Genomic DNA, 19,904 nt, shown 5'->3' on the forward strand with positions numbered 1-19,904 from the left:
TTTGGTGCCCCCTCCTCCTTGACAACCAACACCCTAGACATAACCCCCATTTGAATATAATTCAAAGTATGATATATGTGTCCCTTAGTGTGTTGGACTTGACTTTTTTATGAAACTATGCAATTTATAAACTGTACCTAGTTTTGCTTATTCTTTATATACAGCGCCCGAATCCAGTTTTTGACTTGGCCTTTTTCATCAAATCTTCTGTTACCTTGCACTACATGAAATAGACTAATACTTTGCAAAACAACAAAAGACTGATTTTTAAGCATGTTGTTTCATTTTCAAAAATTTGAAATGTAAAAATGTCATGGCAATACATTCCTTTAAAATTGGTCTTTGCCGTCATAAGTGAATACTAAATAATGAAACAGTAATTGCCTGCTGTAATAATTAGGAACATTTTGATTACGGTTTCAATTTAATGAACCCTTCACAAAAAAAGTACAAATCATCATAAATCTAATTTTAAGATTTAACAATGTTGTACATAAGTTTATATAATAATGGCATACTGTTCAGTATTCATCAAATATTATATTATATCTTAACCAACTTATTTATACCATGAAGCTTCTCAGATATTTTAGGTTAAGATTAATGAGAATACATAAGCTAGATAATACCAAATATTAAAAAAAAATAATTCTTTAATATCTTTAGTCCCAGCACTAAAAGTGAGTTTTCTATATTCAAACTCATCCACAAGTAAAAAAAAACATTGGGGCACATTTACTAAGGGTCCGCACACCGCATTTCCATCAGATTTCCCGAATATTTCCAAATTGTGCTGAATTTAACAGGGGTTTTTGGCACACGCGATTCCATTTTGGCACAATCACGCCGATTTTCATGCGACACTAATCGGGGGTGTGGCTGTCGGAAAACCCGACTGATTCAGACTAAGCACAGGATTTAAAATTCAAATTGTGTCGCAAGATAGGCACTCAAATATACCAGGAAGAAGAAGGTGAACTCTATCGGACGTCAATGGGGAAACACACATGCAGGATATCGGGCGCACAATCCAATTGAATCGCACTGGACTTCATCATCGTTGGACAACGCACTTAGGGAAAGTGACAGGACCAGGTAAGTAAATGAGCCCCATTGTGTTTGGTTAAAGACAGGACAAGGACAGTGAGCTCTACAACTATGCCGCCCAAAACAGTCTCTGCCTACTCTATAGGTAACTGGGCATTGGTCCCTCCCAACACTAAAGTGAAAACAAAACACAAAATAAAGAAGAAGAAAAGAATTGTAAACAATCAAAGTCACAACAGAAATATTGATGCGGTACAAAGTAGGAGAAGAATAGTCAAAAACAGAAGCGAAGGCCAATTGTCAGAAATATAGATAACAGAGTCTTCCACTCACAGGGTACAGAGCATGTAAAGATAAACTTTAACTGATTTAGACCAAACTGAGGACAAGATATTTCAGATGATTGGGGTAGAGCTCCTTTAACAGCGGGAACAGCAGGTTAACAGCTGGTGCAGAGCTACACAGGAGATGGGTGTGATTCCGATAATCAGCATCCCAGAAACTAAACCCATGTTCACACTAGCAGAGACAGTGAGATGCAGAAAAAGACAGCATCTTCTCAGTCTCACAGTATCACCCAAGGACGACGCTGACAAAAGATGTGAAACATATCATTCTGTTTTTCAGTGATCTTTCATTTTAGTGTAAATTTTATTTTTATTTTTATGCAAAGTATCCTTTCAGCGCTTAAGGTGCATTTATTCTTTATATAGATTTTTCTGCATGGGTTTGTCAAGTATTAGCACAGAATATATTTTTAAATTGCAGTTTACTAAGAAACAGGAAAGGTATATATTTGAACTTATTAAATAGGCATTATGTAGGGAATTTTAGCTGCATTTTATTAGGAAGTATACTCCCTTTAACAATAATGTATTAAATTATGAATAACACCTTTAGCAACACTTTAGCCAAGCATAAAGTGGTAAGACATGTGGCAACTTTGAATGAGTGGCAACCAGGAGAATGTAACTATTCTGCCTACAAAGTGTCACTTTGCAGATGTAGCCAATATTCAAATGCACAGTGGTGGCTGATGCTCATGGATATACCAGACTTAGAGGGAACCTGTTAGCAGAAATTGACCTAATAAACCACTAGCAGTATGTTCCAGATCATGTTTCTTTACTGTCCCAGAGTGGTGGCTTCATCCGGAAAATCAACAAAGTCAAGGAGGCGGAGATTTTAACACTAAAGTCAAGCTCTCTCTTCCTCAAAGCCTCCTTCACTGCAATTGGTGGTCCTGCATCCAAAGACATCACTAACCAGATCTCCATAATTTTTATGACATTGGAGTAGGCATTCAGTGCTCCCCACCCTGACTTCAGCATTGAACCCTTCTCCTTGACTTTACCCAACCAATTTACTGCTCACTTTCAAGCTGATTTCATTGATGGTGTCACCACACTGGATCATGAAAGAAACAAAAACTAGATGGTGTTACACAGCTTGACAATATTCTGGTAGTGGTTTATTAGGCCAATTGCTGGTGACAGGTTCCCCTTAACATAAGACTGTACGGGCTCATTTACTAAGGGTCGCGGAGCGCACTTTCGGCAGACTTTCCGCTGTTTTCAGAATTAGTGTGGCTCTGACAGGTATTTAACAGGTGTCTGGGCTGGGATTGTGTCACACGCAGTCGTTATTTGCCACAGCTCCGCTGGCTTCCATGCAACACAAGTTGGGAGGGGCGTTCACGACTTCGGACTGAGCAGGGGATTTCACTTTCAAATTGTATTGCAATACAATGCACTTATATGCACCACTTTAAAGAAGGTGAACTCAATCGGACCTGAGTGGGAAAGCGACAACAGCAGGATATAGGGCACCAGATCTTTGTGAATCGTGGCAGGGTGCATTATCGTCGGGCAATGGACGGTAAGTAATATGGGCTTCTATATGTTTACATTACCTATTTATTTGCTGTGTTAGTACCACAAGTGGATCAAATATTGGCATATCAGGTTCTATGTTATCCTCAAGCATAAAAATTTAGGCACTCTTCTCTCTGTGTATCAGGGATCCATGGAGCAGGCTGACAATTTGTAGAAAAGGTACTGCCCAATTTGACATAGGCAGCAGTCGCTTACAGTATCATTAAAATAGAAAGATCAAGCAGCAGCATGTTTATTCCTGCTCCTTTAAAAACAGCAGCGACAATTGTTTTGCTTGAATGATAAAGTTGTATATTAAACCCCTGTATCTTTTCACTCTATCACGATTGGCCAATTCTCTTTTAGACAAAGTGCAAAATGTGATGAATAAATCAGAAAGAATGTACAGGAGCCGTTTTATTGAATTGCTGAAGTTGTTTCAAATGGCTACTCCGACAAGTTACTGAGAAGTTGAGGGTTAAGTCTCATTCTGCTTTCTGAAATGTGACTGTGCAGTGATTGCTAATTACATAATCAGCATTGTAGAAATATAGGTAATTAGGCATAGTTACAATACATCATTCACACATCTTATCATTTTTAGCTATTGTGTCTCACTTACATTTCATAACACTTGGCTGACCTCAACCACCCTTTTCTGAATTCTTTCATTGATACCCGTGTCTTGATTGAGAGTGTCCTGACCTTTCTTGCCACTCCACTTTGGAATATGAAGTGATTTTATGGTCTTAACCCTGGCCTTTAACTGTTTCTGTTTTTTTTCCCACTGTCTGCAGTATATCAATCTTTGAATACCTTGCATTGACCCCTTGTTAGTTTTATGGGTTCCTGCTTTGTTGTAAAAATAACTGGCTAAGCTGATGCACAACTTAGTCAAACCAAAGGCCAGATCAATTTATAAGTGAAAAAAGCTATACTGATAAAACCATTGTTAAAATCAGCTAACTACCGATCTACTGATCGCTTGTTCAAGCTATCCTTCAACTAATACAGTGTGTCACAGCCAGGTCCTGCCAGAAAGCAGAAGATCGTGCAGCCCCGGGCACTGGCAGTCCCGGGGCTGTGATCGGAGCAGCTGACCCCCCGGTAAGCGCTGACATCAGACAGACATTCCTGAGCAGATGGAGGGTCATGTGATCTCTATCTGTCAATTAACAACTGTCCTGCCTGGACCTTGATCTTATATTCAAGAATACTCTCATAAGTTCCTGGCAGAGCGATTGTTCATGGACTGATGAGATCACATGGCCCTTCATCTGCCACCATTTCATAGAGAGAAATGTCTGGCTGATGAGGTAAAAGACAGAAGGCTTCTATTTACATATAATTAAAGCAGTGAAGACATTTTTATAGATGTATATTGGTAAATTACTTAATATTTTGCCCTCACACTTATATAAACATTACAAAAACATGCGGTAAAGTGGCCATCCCCTTTAATCTACTGACTGTAATTTAGATTTTAGCTGGTAAAGTATTCAGGAACTTCTCCAGTAGGACGGTATTAGTGAAGCATTAGTAAATGCTTTTATTTCCTCGACAAAGTAGCCTTATTCGACTTCATCACTATTTAGACTTCATTATAGACTTTGTCATTTAGAGTAGTCCCTAGTTACCATTGGATATAACAATCTTTCAATGCAAGTTTAGCGAGATCAGCTCTTGTGGGTCTAATTTAAAAATGCACCTGTCTGTACCTAATGTATTATAGATATCCCAGAAATACATTTTTAATGCCAATTAATTGATTAGAACAGAGTGTCATAGCGGGAAGAAGAGATACAGGCAATAGTGTGATTGAAACACAATGAATGGAATAAAGATGAACAAAGTTTTAGTTACATTTCATTTATGTAAATCTTGCAAGATTGGAGTTTGTGCAAACACATTTATGAAACAATATATCAAATTGGTCAATAAGACTCTTCCTGTTTTGTAACTAGAAGCTCTGGCCTCTATTTAATAAGCACGACTCGGGGGAAAGCAATACAGTTCAATTAACTCAGTCTCTGGTGCTGAACGGATGTTTCCACTTTAACGATATAGAACTTAGCAATGTCTTTCTGCTTCAACTGTTTCAATGACTTTCTATGAATTCTCTAATGAATTCACTTACAACAGTTTTTATTTTTGTTCTTTGGAAAGTAATCAGACCTATATATCCCTATCCTGTGGGAGATTCACAAACTTAAGAGCTTTGGTTACTACTGTAAGTAGTAAGCCAGGCCTTGTTTATCTTTTTATTGGGCTTAATTCATTTACATAACATAATAAGTTTTCTTTGATGTTATGATATTGGTATGGATTGGTTATCCTACTTGAGCACCCTGTTTCCTCCAAGTGGCGTGACTTGCAGTCCCATAATGAATTAATTTACATAAACCCTCTTAACAGACTTCTTTAAAGAGAACATGTCACCAGGTAGAGGTTCAGGGACGGGGATCAGGTTGGGGTTCCAGGTTGAGAACCAGGAAAGCAAGGGGGTTCTGGATCAGACAGGAAACATGGTTTTGGGGCAGGTAATGAACAGGGTCGGATCAGGCAGGAAACAAGGTTCCAGAGCAGACCAGAAACATAGTACCAGATCAGGCAAGGAACAGGGTTCTGGAATTTGCATAAAGCAGGTGCAGGTTTCTGGATCAGGTTGGAGTAACAGAAGCAGTATATAAAAATGCAGGTTTCCATATAAGGCTGGATGAAAGGTTCTGGGTTTAGAATGAGGTTGTGGTTCAGGGAGGATAGAACCTTAGGTACACATTCAAGGTCAAACAGATCCCATCCGAGGATTCTGACATGTAGATAAATAGTAAGGAAGTAAGAGTTCTCCTTATGGAGAGTTTGCCAATTAAGGCTGCCCTATAATCTTGTGGAGACTTAAAGCCATTGATGCTCCACTAGGGAATTCTGGGAAATATGCAAATACATTTTCTAAGGTGGGAAATGGAAAACAATGCCTCCTTTTGCTATCTTGAAAGGCAGCCCCATTAATACCAAGCATGACCTACAATAAGTCTAATAACATTATGTAAGATCAAGCTAAACCAGTACATCTATTCTAGAAGGAACAGATTCCCAACTGTAGACAGCACTATTTCAACCTCGTTGGGTCTCTTCAGTACAGTGTAGGGAACTGGTTTGGCTGAGTTAGGGGCTATTGACGATGGAGAGATCGTCAATTAAGGCCACAATTGTGGGACAATAGATAGGTCATTATAGATGGGTGCAATACAACAAAGCCATTATAAATGGGGCAACGAGGGAGTGTTAATTGATAATTAGAATCAAAGAGAGGGGTAATTCTGAAGGAGGCCTTATGAATGTGGCAAAAGAGAGGACACATTATAAATGGGGGCAAAAAGAGGGGGCATTAATTAAAATGAGGTCACAAGACAATAAAAAATGGTGACATTAGGGCAAAAAAGGTGTGCTTACTAATAAAAGAGGCATTAAAAATGGGATAATATGTAAGTGGGAAGGAAGAGGACAGTAACCCTAAAAGGGGGAGCATAAGGAGAGGTAAACCAAAACTAATAGGGGAAGGAAGGTGGTGTTATAAATTAACAAGAGGGCAGAGACAGGAGTGAACTACAATTATTATTTGGAAATACTATGGTGTATAAAGGGTATAAAGGAATAAAGCATGATAACACCAAATATGTCTGTTTTGCACACTCTACAGAGAGTCGTGGCTGGAAGTAGTCTTCTGGAACATCTATCTGGGAAGAAGAAAGACGCCATCAGTGGTAAGTCAGTAGATTTAGTTGTATTCTCTGTGCTCAGCATCTATTGCATCACTGTACTATGGTGAAAGTGGCGGAAAGGGGGAAATAATCGTAAGTGCTAAATATAAGGGAGCATTGTGATTATTTCAGGGCTTGTACGCCACTTTTGTAGAACAGAAGCCCTGATAAACATCCCCCAAAGTGTCTATAAAATCATGAATATCAAATAAAACACCATAGCATTTGTGTGGGGTTTTCCCACCTGGGAAAACTTCACTCAGTCACCTATTTCTAAAAATCTATTAACTATAACTTGTATTATAGTGAACATGTGGAATAGGGAAAAAACATTTGTTTAATTCTTAAAGGTTGGACTTGATGTTTTTCCAGCCTTATATACTATGATACTATGATAACTATTTAGCGAATTCCACATTGTAATTTTCTCAAGCGGAGAGATTTAAAATTCTATTTGGTTGTAAAAACCTTAAACCCTTGCCGACATTTGACATAATAGTACTGCATCGCGGGAGGTGCGTTCCCGCAATTTGCAGTACTATTATGTCAAGCTTCTGGCGCCGGCTCCTGAAGCTGCGGGTGTTGCCTCTAACACCCACGATTGGAGATTTCGTGCTGACCGCGGTGTGCTAGGGGCATTTAAAGTGAATCGGACCCCCCGTGACACTTACCGTGGGGGGTCCGCTGCTCCGATCCCTACCCCGGGACTGGCAGTGTCCCGGGGCTCCGTGATCCTCTTCTGGGATCAGCGGATCGCTTGTTCAAGCTAACCTGTAAAGGTAAATTTAAAAAGTTAAAAACATTAAATAAAAACATTTTTTAATAAAAAGTTAAAAATTAATTAAATAAAGTTAAAGTCCACTAAACACAAACATTCCCTATACACATGCAATAAAGTGAAAAAAAACACAAAATCACCAAAACCCCCCACATATTTGTTATTGCCGGGTCCGTAACAATCAATACAATAACTCAGAAACATTATTGGGCCCGCTCGGTGAACGCAGTGAAAACAAAACCCGAAAAACTTGCCAAAAATGGACATTTTTCATAAAATCTCTACACTAAAATGTTCTAAAAAGTGATCAAAAAATGTTATGTGCGTCAAAATGGTACCACTGAAAAGAACAACTCAACACGTAAAAAATAAGCCCTAAACTAGCTCTGTCAACTGAAAAACATTAAAGTTACGTCTCTGAAAAGATGGCTATGCAAAAACAAATGAGATTTCCTCTATATTAGTTTGTATCCAGTAAAATTGTAAAAATAAATGAAAAACTATATAAATGAGGTATCACCATAATCGTAGTGACCTATAGAATAAAGATTATATAGCATTTTTAGTGTATGGTGTACGACCCCCCCCAAAAAAATACAAAAAGAAACGAAACCAAAATTGACAATTTTCTTTTCACCCATACACTCAAGAGTTTATAAAATCTCATCAATACGCTAATGACTCACTAAAATGAAGTATTTGTAAAGTGCATGTCATGTCGCAAAAAAATAAGCCCTTGTATGTCCAAATTGCCAAAAAAATAAAGATTGTATAGCCAATAAAAAGTGACAATGCATAATCTGCTCTGAATGGCGCAGCTTCCCTTTGATGCCCTGGTGTGTGCCCATACAGCAGGTTACCACCACACATGGGGTATTGTTATACGCGGGAGGGATTGGGTATCAAATTTTGTGGAGAGGTTTGGTATTTTATCCACTGAGAATTTCTACATTTTTTGAAAACACATTAATTTAGCCAAAAAAATGTTACTTTATAAATTGCACCCATTTTGGTTTTAACCCCTGTAAAACAATTAAAGGGTTAACAAACTTCATAAAAGTTGTTTTACGTTAAGGGTTAGGGTTTCTATAATGGGGTAATTTATGGGGTTATACTTTTATGTAGGCCTCTCAAAGTGATTTTAAACCTCAGCAGGTCGATCAATAGCAGAATTTTGCTTTTTTTATGAAAATGTGAAAAATCACACCTAACGTTCAAAGCCCCATAGCCCCATGCATAAAAAACTTTGTCCACATGAAGAAGACATTTAGTGAATGTTTGTTATTAAGTATTTTTGCGGTTATGACTATTTATGGAAAAAGTAGAACATTTTGAAGTTCGAATTTTTCACCAAATACCTGATTTTCTCATGAATAAATGCAAAACATACCACCAAATTTTTTCAACTAACATGAAGTACAAAGTATCACGAGAAAACAATTTTAAAATCACTTGGATATGTTAAAGCGTTTCAAAGTTATAACCATTTATAATGACACAGGGCAGATTTGAAAAAATGGGCAGTGTCAGGAAGGTGAAAAGTGGCTTCAGCTTTAAGGGGTTAAAGAAAATCTACCATCATAATAAGTGTCATGATAAATCAATGACACTTATAGATTTAAGCACGGTGACCGTGGTAATCTACTTATACTTATCATCCATTGCTTCTTTCTAAAATCACCTTTAAAAATTATGCTAATGGCCTTGAAGGGCTCCTGTTACCAGAGCCCCTTTCTTCTGCATATTCAAAATCTCCGCCACTTATAGTCTCCTCATCCGACATCTTGTCTCCTTACTGTTTTGTTATTGCTGCTGTATCCAACTCTCAAATGTAGACTGTTTTAAGGACAAAAAACTTGAGGTCTTCCTTCAGCAAAATCTATTTGGCATTTTAGGGGGTAAAATAAAAGGGAACTCTTAGTTTTATTGATGTAAATCCTAGGAATGAATGAATGTTAAGAATGAATAGTTTTATCTAAAACAATTAGAAATCAGTCAGCATTTTACATAATACATACAACATTTTGTGACATTTTAAAATTCCTTTTTTTTAAATAATAAAACCTTTCCCTTTATATTCCTTCACCTGGCAGTTTTATGGTACTTCTGTACATTTGCTGAAATCCAGAAATCAAGCTCATGACTCAGTAATGTCAGTTTTGTAGCAGTAATGGGATATTAAGAAGGATTAAAAAAAGATATCATAAAGACATTCACACGTTTTATTGTCCTTGTGAGCCGATTCGTGTTGGACAGCTATACAAACAATAGTTGTACTGCAGAGTGAAACAATTTACCCTGTGAAATGAAACTTCTATTACACAATATTACTAGGTACAGTAATATATATATATATGACCTGTATTTTAATAAAATTGCTATGAAATGATAGGTTTAAGAATAGTATCACTATAAAATAACAGATATAAGATTTGAAGATTTTTTTTATTACCTGTAAATGTTATAGATTACTTAAAAGAAATTGAATGCATTACTCTATTTCTACATAACCTTTTGGTTAGCACTCATCAGTTATTACAACACAATAATATAACTGAATTTTTACATCTGTTTAGATCTGCATTGTGCACCTAGAAATAAGGACTAAATAGAAATAAAGAACTAAATACGTCTTACCAACACAACCCCCTTATTTACTATTTATATATTTTTTTTCCGCACATGTACTATTGGTCGGCACCAAATACATTACGCCTGTGTGCCACATTAATCTATTATAGTGTAGAAGCCAACAGCTGGTATGTCTAGATAATATAACTAGCCAAAGAATAAAAAAATTGTCCAATCTGATGTCACAAAAACGCGTCTATGCAATGACATGTCAGAGATACAAAATAGTAGTTGGCAAATAATCCAATGTCAGTAATAAATTCAGGTATGCTCACACAATTGTGTCCAATATCCAGGCTGAAAACAACAGGCTGTGTGCAATTGTTCGTCGCCCAAGTCCATTCAAATTGCCCATCAGAACCCCAAATCTGGCCATGAATAGAACCTGCTCAGGTGGGGTTTGCTAAATGGGTGCCAAATCTTTTTCTCTGATGTTACACGCAAATGATCCTCTCTGATGCTAAACTGAGTCTTTGTAAGAAACTTCCAACAATTATAATGCTTTTTCTCACAGTGGATTCATGACCCTTTCTAAACTTATCATTTTCACATCCATTATATCAGCTCACTACTGATCTGCTCACAGATAGATCCGATTATTACAATGACTATGGATGGGTATTTGGAAGGAACAACTGAGATACAAACAAACATATCCTAAAGTTCTTATCCGTTTCAATCAATTTTATTACAGTTTTTTAACACCACCAAGCAGCACAGATGGGAATAAAGCTCCTTATTGAGATTGTTACATTTATCTACAATTTCCATTTCCATAGAATCTCTAGACAGAAGTGAGTTGACAAAATAAAATGGCAGATGGGAGAAGAAGAAAGAACAGAACAATTTTGAATTTGAATAATTTTGAACCTGCTCATTCAGCTAAGAAAATGCTGGTCTCATGAGTTTTCTGTAAATACCCCTTTAAGGACCAGATATACACATGGAAGGAAAAGGAAAGGTGACTATGAAAATACAGAATTTTTGTTGAGTAAAAGCAGCAGAGTAAAGCTATTTTATTCCAAATGGAAACTTCACAAAAGCATTCATTATTAAAGTGTACAAGGCATGCACTTATGATGAAAATATGTACAGCATTGCTGAAACACCAAAGACTAAGTAATTGCTTATTTGTTTTTTTAAAAATATTAGGATGTGTATTTTGTGCAGAGTTTACAGTAATTATGTGTGAATATGGAATGGTTAAGGGGCCCCACATAAAAAGGAAATAGACTTGCTGGCATGGTATAGGGAATTTTGCATATTTATCTTAAGGCCTTCTTTCAAAGTTATAGACCATTTAAAGTAATTATAAATGTGATGAAAATATTAATCTTAAAGAAGGCAGTGTGATGGAAATATTAATCTTAAGTGTACAACTGGTGAACTGCAGGGCAATTAGCATCTTTTGAAGTTTCCAGGCAGCTTTTACGACATTCAGGAGTTTTAAGAGCTTAATAAACTCTGACCTGAAGACTGGTTTGTGCAGACTTCAGAAGACACATGGACATCTCTTTCCCCCACTTACCCTTCCTCTACAGACAAAATATTTTGTAAAAGAAATCATCCAGTTTAAAAGAGTCTAAAACATGATATATACTCACCTACTCTCCACTTGATGTTGATCATGGCGCTCTTCTTCTCTATGCTTGACACTTTGGGATCATCTAAAAAGAAAGTCATAAAAAGCAGCATGGAGTGCAAGATGTCTAGTGCTTGTTTATCTTGTCCCCGAGCTCCGTGCTGCTTTTTATTGCTTTCTTTTCTAGGTGATCCCAGTGTGTCAAGCTTAGAGAAGACAGACACAGGGATCAACATCAAGAGCAACGTGGGTGAGTATATAAAGTGTTTTTTTACGATTTTAAACTGGTTGATTTCTTTTAAATATTCCTTGACTCTCCCTCTTCATTAACACTGTGTCCAATCATGAGGAAGACTTTTGACTATCCATAGGTGCTTCTGAAACCTGAACCAAATAGAAAAAATTGAAAACATTGTAATGTAGAAAGGTAGAATGGTTTCACTGCCATAGCAAGCTGAGGTGTTCCATATTTCTCCCACCTCCATCAAATCAGGGTTTACTTTAATTTGTAAGATTCTGTTATTTTTCTTGATTTTTATTTTAAAACTGTTTTGCTGAACTACTTTTTTTAATTAAATCTTTTAAGTTTAATGTATGCTTTGCAAATTCATAACCTTGTAAAGTCTGGTTAGTTGAGTGTGAGTGCTGAGTGTGCATGTCTAGTGACAAGGTGTCTGCTTGAGAGGCAAGAGCAGATGTAGAATAGGATACTTATTGATCCCAGTTTAATTTCAATAAGTGGTGGCAGCATACATTCAAAATGTGGGTGTGGGGACTGTCTGGGTGTGATTTATGCTCAATTTGTGTCCTGAGTGAAAGGTGAGCACATCAAATGGGCAGTGCGGGGCAACGCATCACTGTGACTTTATATAATTGTTAATACAGTTGAGGCTGAAGTATAAAGCAAACCTGTCCTTTGGAAGGTTATTTGGCGCAATGATAGGTTCCAAAAACTTCTGGCATGCTGATTTAAAATAAATGTGTCATTTGAATTATTCCAGTGCTTTTTAATTGTCTGGCTCTTTGCCAGCAATGTGTGGTAAGTTCTGGAAGGGGGGGGGGCAGTTCCAATGAGATTAGCTTGGGGCGGTGAGCTGACACAAGTGGGGAAAAGGAGCAGAGGAGAGGCTGAGGGTGGGGGAGGGCAATAAGAAAGCATTGGAGGAAGAGAAGTTAAGGAGAAGACAACTTGTGCCATTTGAATCCCCTCCACCCACTTCCCTGGACTCACCAAGCACTGCTGGCAGGGAGCGAGGTAAAGTTAAAGAAACAATTAAAAGCACTGGAACTACTCAGAGGCACCACAAAGGCATATTTGAAATCACGTAAAAATGACCATCCTGATGACAGGTTTCCATTAAGAGTTATTAGATTACTCTTGCATTGTTTTCTATTGCTTTTTTTACCCTTTCTTTTCTCTCTCCCTTCACTCGGTAGAAACAGATAAATAATTTAATTGCAACAGTTAATTGTATTCTTCCATAGGTTGTTGTTATATTGCATCATTCAACAGATGTCATCCATCAGAATTATGTTAATTCTATTTTATGAATAAATATAGAGTTAACCCCTTAAGGACGCAGGGTTTTTCGGCTCATTTCTCGATCTCCAACTTCAAAAATCCATAACTTTTTCATTTTTACGTGTAGAGACCTGTGTGAGGGCTTATTTTGTGCGTAACAAATTTTACTTTCCCGTAATGTTATTTATTTTAACATGCCGTGTACTGCGAAGCTGAAAAAAAATTCCAAATGTGGAAAAATGGAAAAAAAAAGCACATCACGTTCTTGTGGGCTCAGTTTTTACGAATTTCACTCTTCGCTCCAAATAACACACCTACTTTATTCTTTGGTTCGGTGCGATCACGGTGATACCAAACTTATATAGGTTTTATTGTGTTTTAATACATTTTCAAAAATTAAACGAATGTGTACAAAAAAGAAAAAAAAATTTTTGCCATCTTCTGATGCTAATAACTTTTTCATACTTTGGTGCACGGATATGTGTGAAGGGTCATTTTTTTGCGAAATGAGGCGACGTTTTCATTGCTACCATTTTGAGGTCTGTGCAACATTTTGATAATTTTTTATTTCATTTTTTATGTTATGTAAAAAGGTGTAAAAGTCGCATTTTGGACATTTGGGAGCCATTTCCCGCCTCGGAGGTCACCGCCGCCCGTAACCGTTTTTATATTTTGATAGATCGGGCATTTTGGGACACGGCGATACCTAATATGTTTGTGATTTTTACTGTTTATTATGTTTTATATCCGTTCTAGGAAAAGGGGGGTGATTTGAACTTTTAATATTTTATAATTTTTTTTTCTTTTTTTTTTCACTATTTTTTAGACCATCTAGGGTACATTAACCCTAGATGGTCATATCGCTCCTACCATATACTGCAATACTACAGTATTGCAATATATGGCATTTTTGCAGGTCATACATTGCAATGAGCCACTGGCTCATTGTAACGAACCTGCATAAGCCATTTAGCCTCGTGTCAAAAGACCCGAGGCTACCATGGTAACCGTCGGCGACTTTGGCGGCGGCGTTGAGAGGGTTAATAGCCGCGGTCGGTGCTTGTTATTAGCGGTGGGGGTTTTGTGCAAAATGCAAAAACCCCCACCTCTGTATGAAGAGGACTCAGCCCGTGAGCCCTCTTCATACATCCCTTATACCTCTGCGCCGTAGAGCTACGGCGCAGAGCGTTAAGGGGTTAAAAAATAAAAATATCCAATCTTCATACAAACCTCTTTCCTTTCTTTCCTATGAAAGAGATATTTTACTTTTTCTCGATACCTTGTTCTTGTAATGATGCTTTTCAATATAATGAATATTGGCTTTGTTTCAAATGATTTTTCCCACCCTTGAACTGCTACAAAAGAAGCACTTGAATCATTCACTTAAGAGAGATTGAATTTTGTAGGGGAAAGAGTTATATGTTATGGCGCCTGTCCACTCAGTAATCAGAACCTCACATTCATATTTATGAAGAAATGTCTTTCACTGGCTAAATGCACTTATGATTTTTTTTGTACACAATATGTTATTTTCCATAAAGAATATAGTAAGCATCAGATTTGATCATTATTCTTTGCGATTTCATTACATTTTGGACAGTTCCGAATTACAATAATTTTGTTATCATAATCATAACAGGCAGTCCTTGGGTTACTTAGAAGATAGGTTCTGCAGATTTGTTCTTAAGTTAAATTTGTCAGAACTGTATATTTTATCATTGTAACCCCAGACAGATTTTTTTTGGTCTCTTTTTTGGTGACAATTGGATTTTAAAAATGTTGGATTGTCATAAGTACCAGGGTTAACAATAAGGCTTAATTACAGACACCTGTGATAACTCTTACAGCTGCTCATTGTAGCCTAGGGCTAAAGAACAGTAAATTACCAATATCCAGAGGTCCATTTGTAACTAGAGGTTGTCTGTAAGTCAGGTGTGTCACAGTTCAGAGCGGCGAACTGTCAGAGAGTCTCTGTGAGAAGAGTCTGTGGACAGACCCTCTGCGGACAAACCCCACCGCGGGGTTGGTATGAGACTCTCGGTGGCAGCCAAGATATCAAATGCAGGAAACAATCCAAGTCTGGGAAGATATTAGGGACGCAGAGGAGCACTGGTAACGCTGGTACGGACTGAAGACACCGCTGGACTGGAACCCTGGAAGGAACAGCAGGACTACAGGATGGCAGTAGTCCAGGATAGCAGGAAGTCACCGCTGGGTTTGAACCCTGGAAAAAAACAGCAGGAGCACAGTATGGTAGGAGTCCATGATAGCAGGAAGTTACCATTGGGCTGGAACCCTGGAAGGCACAGCAGGAGCACAGGATGGCAGGAGTACAGGAACATAGGAATGGACCACAGGAGCGGACCACAGGAACAGGCCACAGGAACGGACCACAGGATACACGGGATAGGACCAAGGGATAGGACCATGGGATAGGACCATGGGATAGGACCTCAGGGAGGCAGGACCTCAGGGTGGCAGAACCTCAGGGTGGCAGAACCTCTGGATGGCAGAACCTCAGGAAGGCAGAACTTCCGGACGGCAGGACCACCAGACCGCCACAGGAACACCACAGGAATGCCACAGGAATACTCAGCCACATGAAGGGACACAGGAAACACGCTGGAGACACAGGAACGTTGGAGGCAACAAGAGGCTTTCACTTCAGGGGGTTAGACTTGAAGATCTGGCGTGAAGTGAAAGGAGCCACCAAGTTATATAGGACACCCGGAAATCACCAGCGTCAATGGGGAGGACACTGGCCCTTTAAATCCTGAGGAGCTGGCGGGAGCGTGCGGCCTGGTCATGAAGCAGGCATGTGGCCTAATTGGATCCAGAGGTAAGTCTGGGCCAGAGGGACACCGCGCCACATGGAAGGGCACGGGTCGCCATCCGTACCAAGGATCACGGTTACAGCCGTGACAAGGTTTTCTTAAGTAGGGGACCACCTCTATGGTCTATTCGATTTCTTCTCACTTTATCTATAAATGAAGAATAAATGAATGAAGAGTTAGTTATTCAGTCATTCATATTTAAGCTTGTCGGAAACACCATAGTCGTATCCTATGACACAGGTAATAAATCCCCCTCATTATGTGGTTATTTCTTTTGCACTGAATGTTTTAAACATTGCACATTTTTTGATTAATGTGGAAAATCCTTAGGTTTAACAATTGTCCCAAGCTGCTCTTGCTGGATGATACTCACAATATTCAGGAACCAAATATTGCATTGGGACTGATAGCCAAGAAAAAAGTATTTGGGAAGAACAATAGGCAAGACAAGAAGATGATTCCTTTAAAAAAAAAAATCCAGATCTGATGGCATCTTTGGTCTCTAGTGCGACAAGGCACAAGGTATAGTCGATGAGAGTCGATACAGTCAAGTGTAGCCTGTCCTCAGTAAAGTAGGCTGCTAATCTTTGTCAGTAATCTTAGGTTGATGACACTTATTTAATAGTAGTCTAGCTGCTTTCATGCGGCTGATCCAGTCTGACTTTTACTGGAGTAGCCAAAGCTATTTAGGACTACTACCATGTATCCAGCCTTGCTTTTGTTAGCCAGGAGGTTTAGCAGAGCTGAGAGTGTGTGGCTCCTAACCTGAGGTGATGGTCTGGTGTTTTTCTCATGCTGTTTTCTCAGGAACGAGTTTGAGGCGCTGGAAGACTCAAAGGAAACCTGCCATCAGAATTCTACCTATGAATTGATATGATGGCGATTAGTAACATGCTTAGCCATAATCTATTTTACCTAATTCTAAAATACTTCCTCAACTACTCGTTATCTCGCTAGTATGCTAATTATTGGCAGAGGCTACTGGAGCGTGTAATTCTCTGTTATTAACAAACATACAGCATTTCACAGATATAATTCCAACCTGTCTCTATCACTCCTGGTGTACACAATTTCAGTTGCCCCAAGACACAACCCTGTAACTTCTGACTTAAGCTCTGATGGCCAGGGTAAATTTGTATATGACAGCGTAGAGCTGAGATTTCTGTCTCTCTCTCTCTCTGCTGTGTTTCTGTAGCCTCGCCCCCCTGCAGTCACTGATGCACACTGAGACACAAACACTTCCTGCCAGGAGATTGGGAGCAGAGAGCAGCTGCAAACTACAAACTACAAGGAGATAAGTCATCCGGGGGAAAGGGGAGGCAGGTACATATCTGTGAGATCTAGCAGGGCTAAAAGTGTAACAGTGTAAAAGTCTGTCATGCCTCAGTTTAATAGGCATTGTGCATCTCTCATCTCATCTTTTATCTCTCTGTCTCATCTCTCTTTCTATGTGACAGAAAGAGAGTACAATGTTAGAAGCCAGATGAAAGAGTATATACACCTGTACCCTGATAATATAACCACATTATCACCCCACAGAACTAGATGGATCATAATGGGGCTCATTTACTAAGGATCCAAATGGCGCTCTTTCATCAGGTTTCCCGAATATTTCCGTTTTGCGACTAATTGCTCTGGGATTTTGGCACACGCGATCGGATTTTGGCACATTGGTGCCGGCTTGCACGCAACAGAAATGGAGAGCGTGGCCATCGGACAACCCAATGGATTCAGACAAACCGCAGAATTTAAAAAAGGATTTGTGTTGCAAGATCAAGCTCTTACATGCACCAGGAAGAAGCAGGTGAACTCCGGCGGACCAAATATCAAATATGCCCACACGTTTTATTGGCTACCTGAATTCCGATTTTAGTATATCCTTAGCAACATGAAGGAGGCATACTTTTAGCTCACACAGAACAAAATGATCCTAGACCGAGGAAAATAAAGTGATTGAGAGTGGTTGACAGATTCACTATGCAGCCATTTACTTGGCTAATATTAAATGCATTATTAATGTAAACGGTGGTGTAACCTTTAGTCTATTGCTATTTGTAATATTTAAATATAATTTATAAGTTATTGATGCTATCATACTGTAATTATATTATGATATTCTACAATATATTTTTTGGTTAAAATGTTTTTTAACCTGAATTTACTTGGTTGAGCACAAACTAAATGACACCCCTGTCTATATGTCCTAGAAATCCACAGCTTTTTACATATGATATCAATTCCACTCAAGTACCATACCAGTGGCCTTCATGTCCATCCCTCTGAAAGACTGGCAAAATTAGTTCTTAGCCAATTGCCAGGCTCCAAGCCACAGTAATAATTAGATTCAGATCAAATTTGTACTTACTTTATGTTAACCATTTTACTGCAAAACATACTGTACAATACCGAATTGTCAAAGTAGAGTCTTTAGAAAAGTTTCTTTTTGAACTAGAAACCAACTTGCTTCATATGTGAACACATATTTGCAGATGATAAAGAAACTTTATGCATGATATATAATGATGACTCTGAATGAGAAATGAATGCCATAAATATATTCATTTATATTTCTATCATGAGAAAACAGAGATAAAATATATGAAAGTCTGAAAGTTCAGGAAGGAAATGGTATTTAATGGAAAAGGAAGCCTGCTGCTTCTGCTCAGTAAGACTCCACTGAAGTCTACTAGACAGCAGATGTTAGGAATCAGAAGACTCAAACAATCTGATACATTGGCTGTGTGCTCCAGTAAGAGTATCTCATGCTGACTGGAGCTATATCTCCCCAAGTCACAGATAGAGTAATGTACACCGTAACAGTGGTTCAATTGATTGAATCAAAAATGAACAAGGTACTGTTTAATGAGCCTGGCATCTGCAGACCGCAGTGCCCTCAATTAATTAAAGTAGCTAGAGATTATATTCCTTTTTTTCTTAACTTCAGCAGAAAATGAAGGAATAAGTCACAGAAATAGAAATGGAAAGAAGAAAAAGATAAATTCATATATATTGATAATGCTAATAATGATGCTATTCCTAGCAATGATTAACATTATTTCCATTAGAGAAATAAAGCAATACTGTTTTAAAAGGGTGGTCTTCTTAAGGGTCCAAAGTTTTAAGCTTCATGGCATTCCAAGTTTTTCTTATTCATCCTTATTATTGGAGAGATTGCACCTCAAGATGAACATGAAGATCTTGGTGATCACACATTGTACCCTAGAGAGCAGCAACAGGAATACAGCTCCGTTCAGGGTAGTTCAACTCTTAAATGCAATAGTCAATGGTGATCATGGCATCAATGCAGATAGAGGGAACAAGGTATTCCCTGTCACCCCAAACTATCCATAAACAATAGCAGAGTGTCAGGGGCGGTGAAATGGCAGCTGGATGCCTGAGCGTGGATCTACCATCTATGGAAGGTTATTTCTGTTTCTGTCCCTCTCTCAGTTTTGAAACAATTCGTTATTACTAACAGGAGGCATTGTATAGTCATAACAAAAGACCTGAATTAATTTTTCACATGACTGTCAAAACTCTATTTTTTCATCTGGCATTGCCTGTCCTATGTGCAGAGATAGGTGCTTGAGAATTTAAACATTTGAAGATTAAAGCAACAACAGTTTTTCCTTCAATTCCAATATTAAGAAGTGCAGTATCCAAAAATCTACATTTTTCTATATGCATAAGATATGGTTATGAGATGTAAGTCATACAGTTTATAGAAGTATAGTATAAACCTTTTTTGAAAGTTACCAGCTTAATGCTCCATTATTTCATTCATTTGCACTACTTAAATACTGTATTACTGACAAATCCACCCTCTCCCTTGTACACTTATATAGAATAGTGTATGGAAAAAAAAAGAAAGATTT

General features: G+C 38.2%; 1 protein-coding gene across 1 annotated transcript in view; it reads left to right on the forward strand.

Moving 5' to 3' along the window:
• The window catches only part of LOC140077859 (uncharacterized), an 86,062-nt gene extending 69,156 nt beyond the window's left edge, over positions 1-16,906 (forward strand). Inside the window, exons 3-4 of the mRNA XM_072125834.1 lie at positions 16,360-16,470; positions 16,837-16,906. Coding sequence (XP_071981935.1) covers positions 16,360-16,470; positions 16,837-16,906 — 181 coding nt within the window. The remainder of the gene's footprint in view (positions 1-16,359; positions 16,471-16,836) is intronic.
• Positions 16,907-19,904: the final 2,998 nt, after the last annotated feature.

This window comes from Engystomops pustulosus, chromosome 1, assembly GCF_040894005.1.
Source record: "Engystomops pustulosus chromosome 1, aEngPut4.maternal, whole genome shotgun sequence".
NCBI lineage: Eukaryota > Metazoa > Chordata > Amphibia > Anura > Leptodactylidae > Engystomops > Engystomops pustulosus.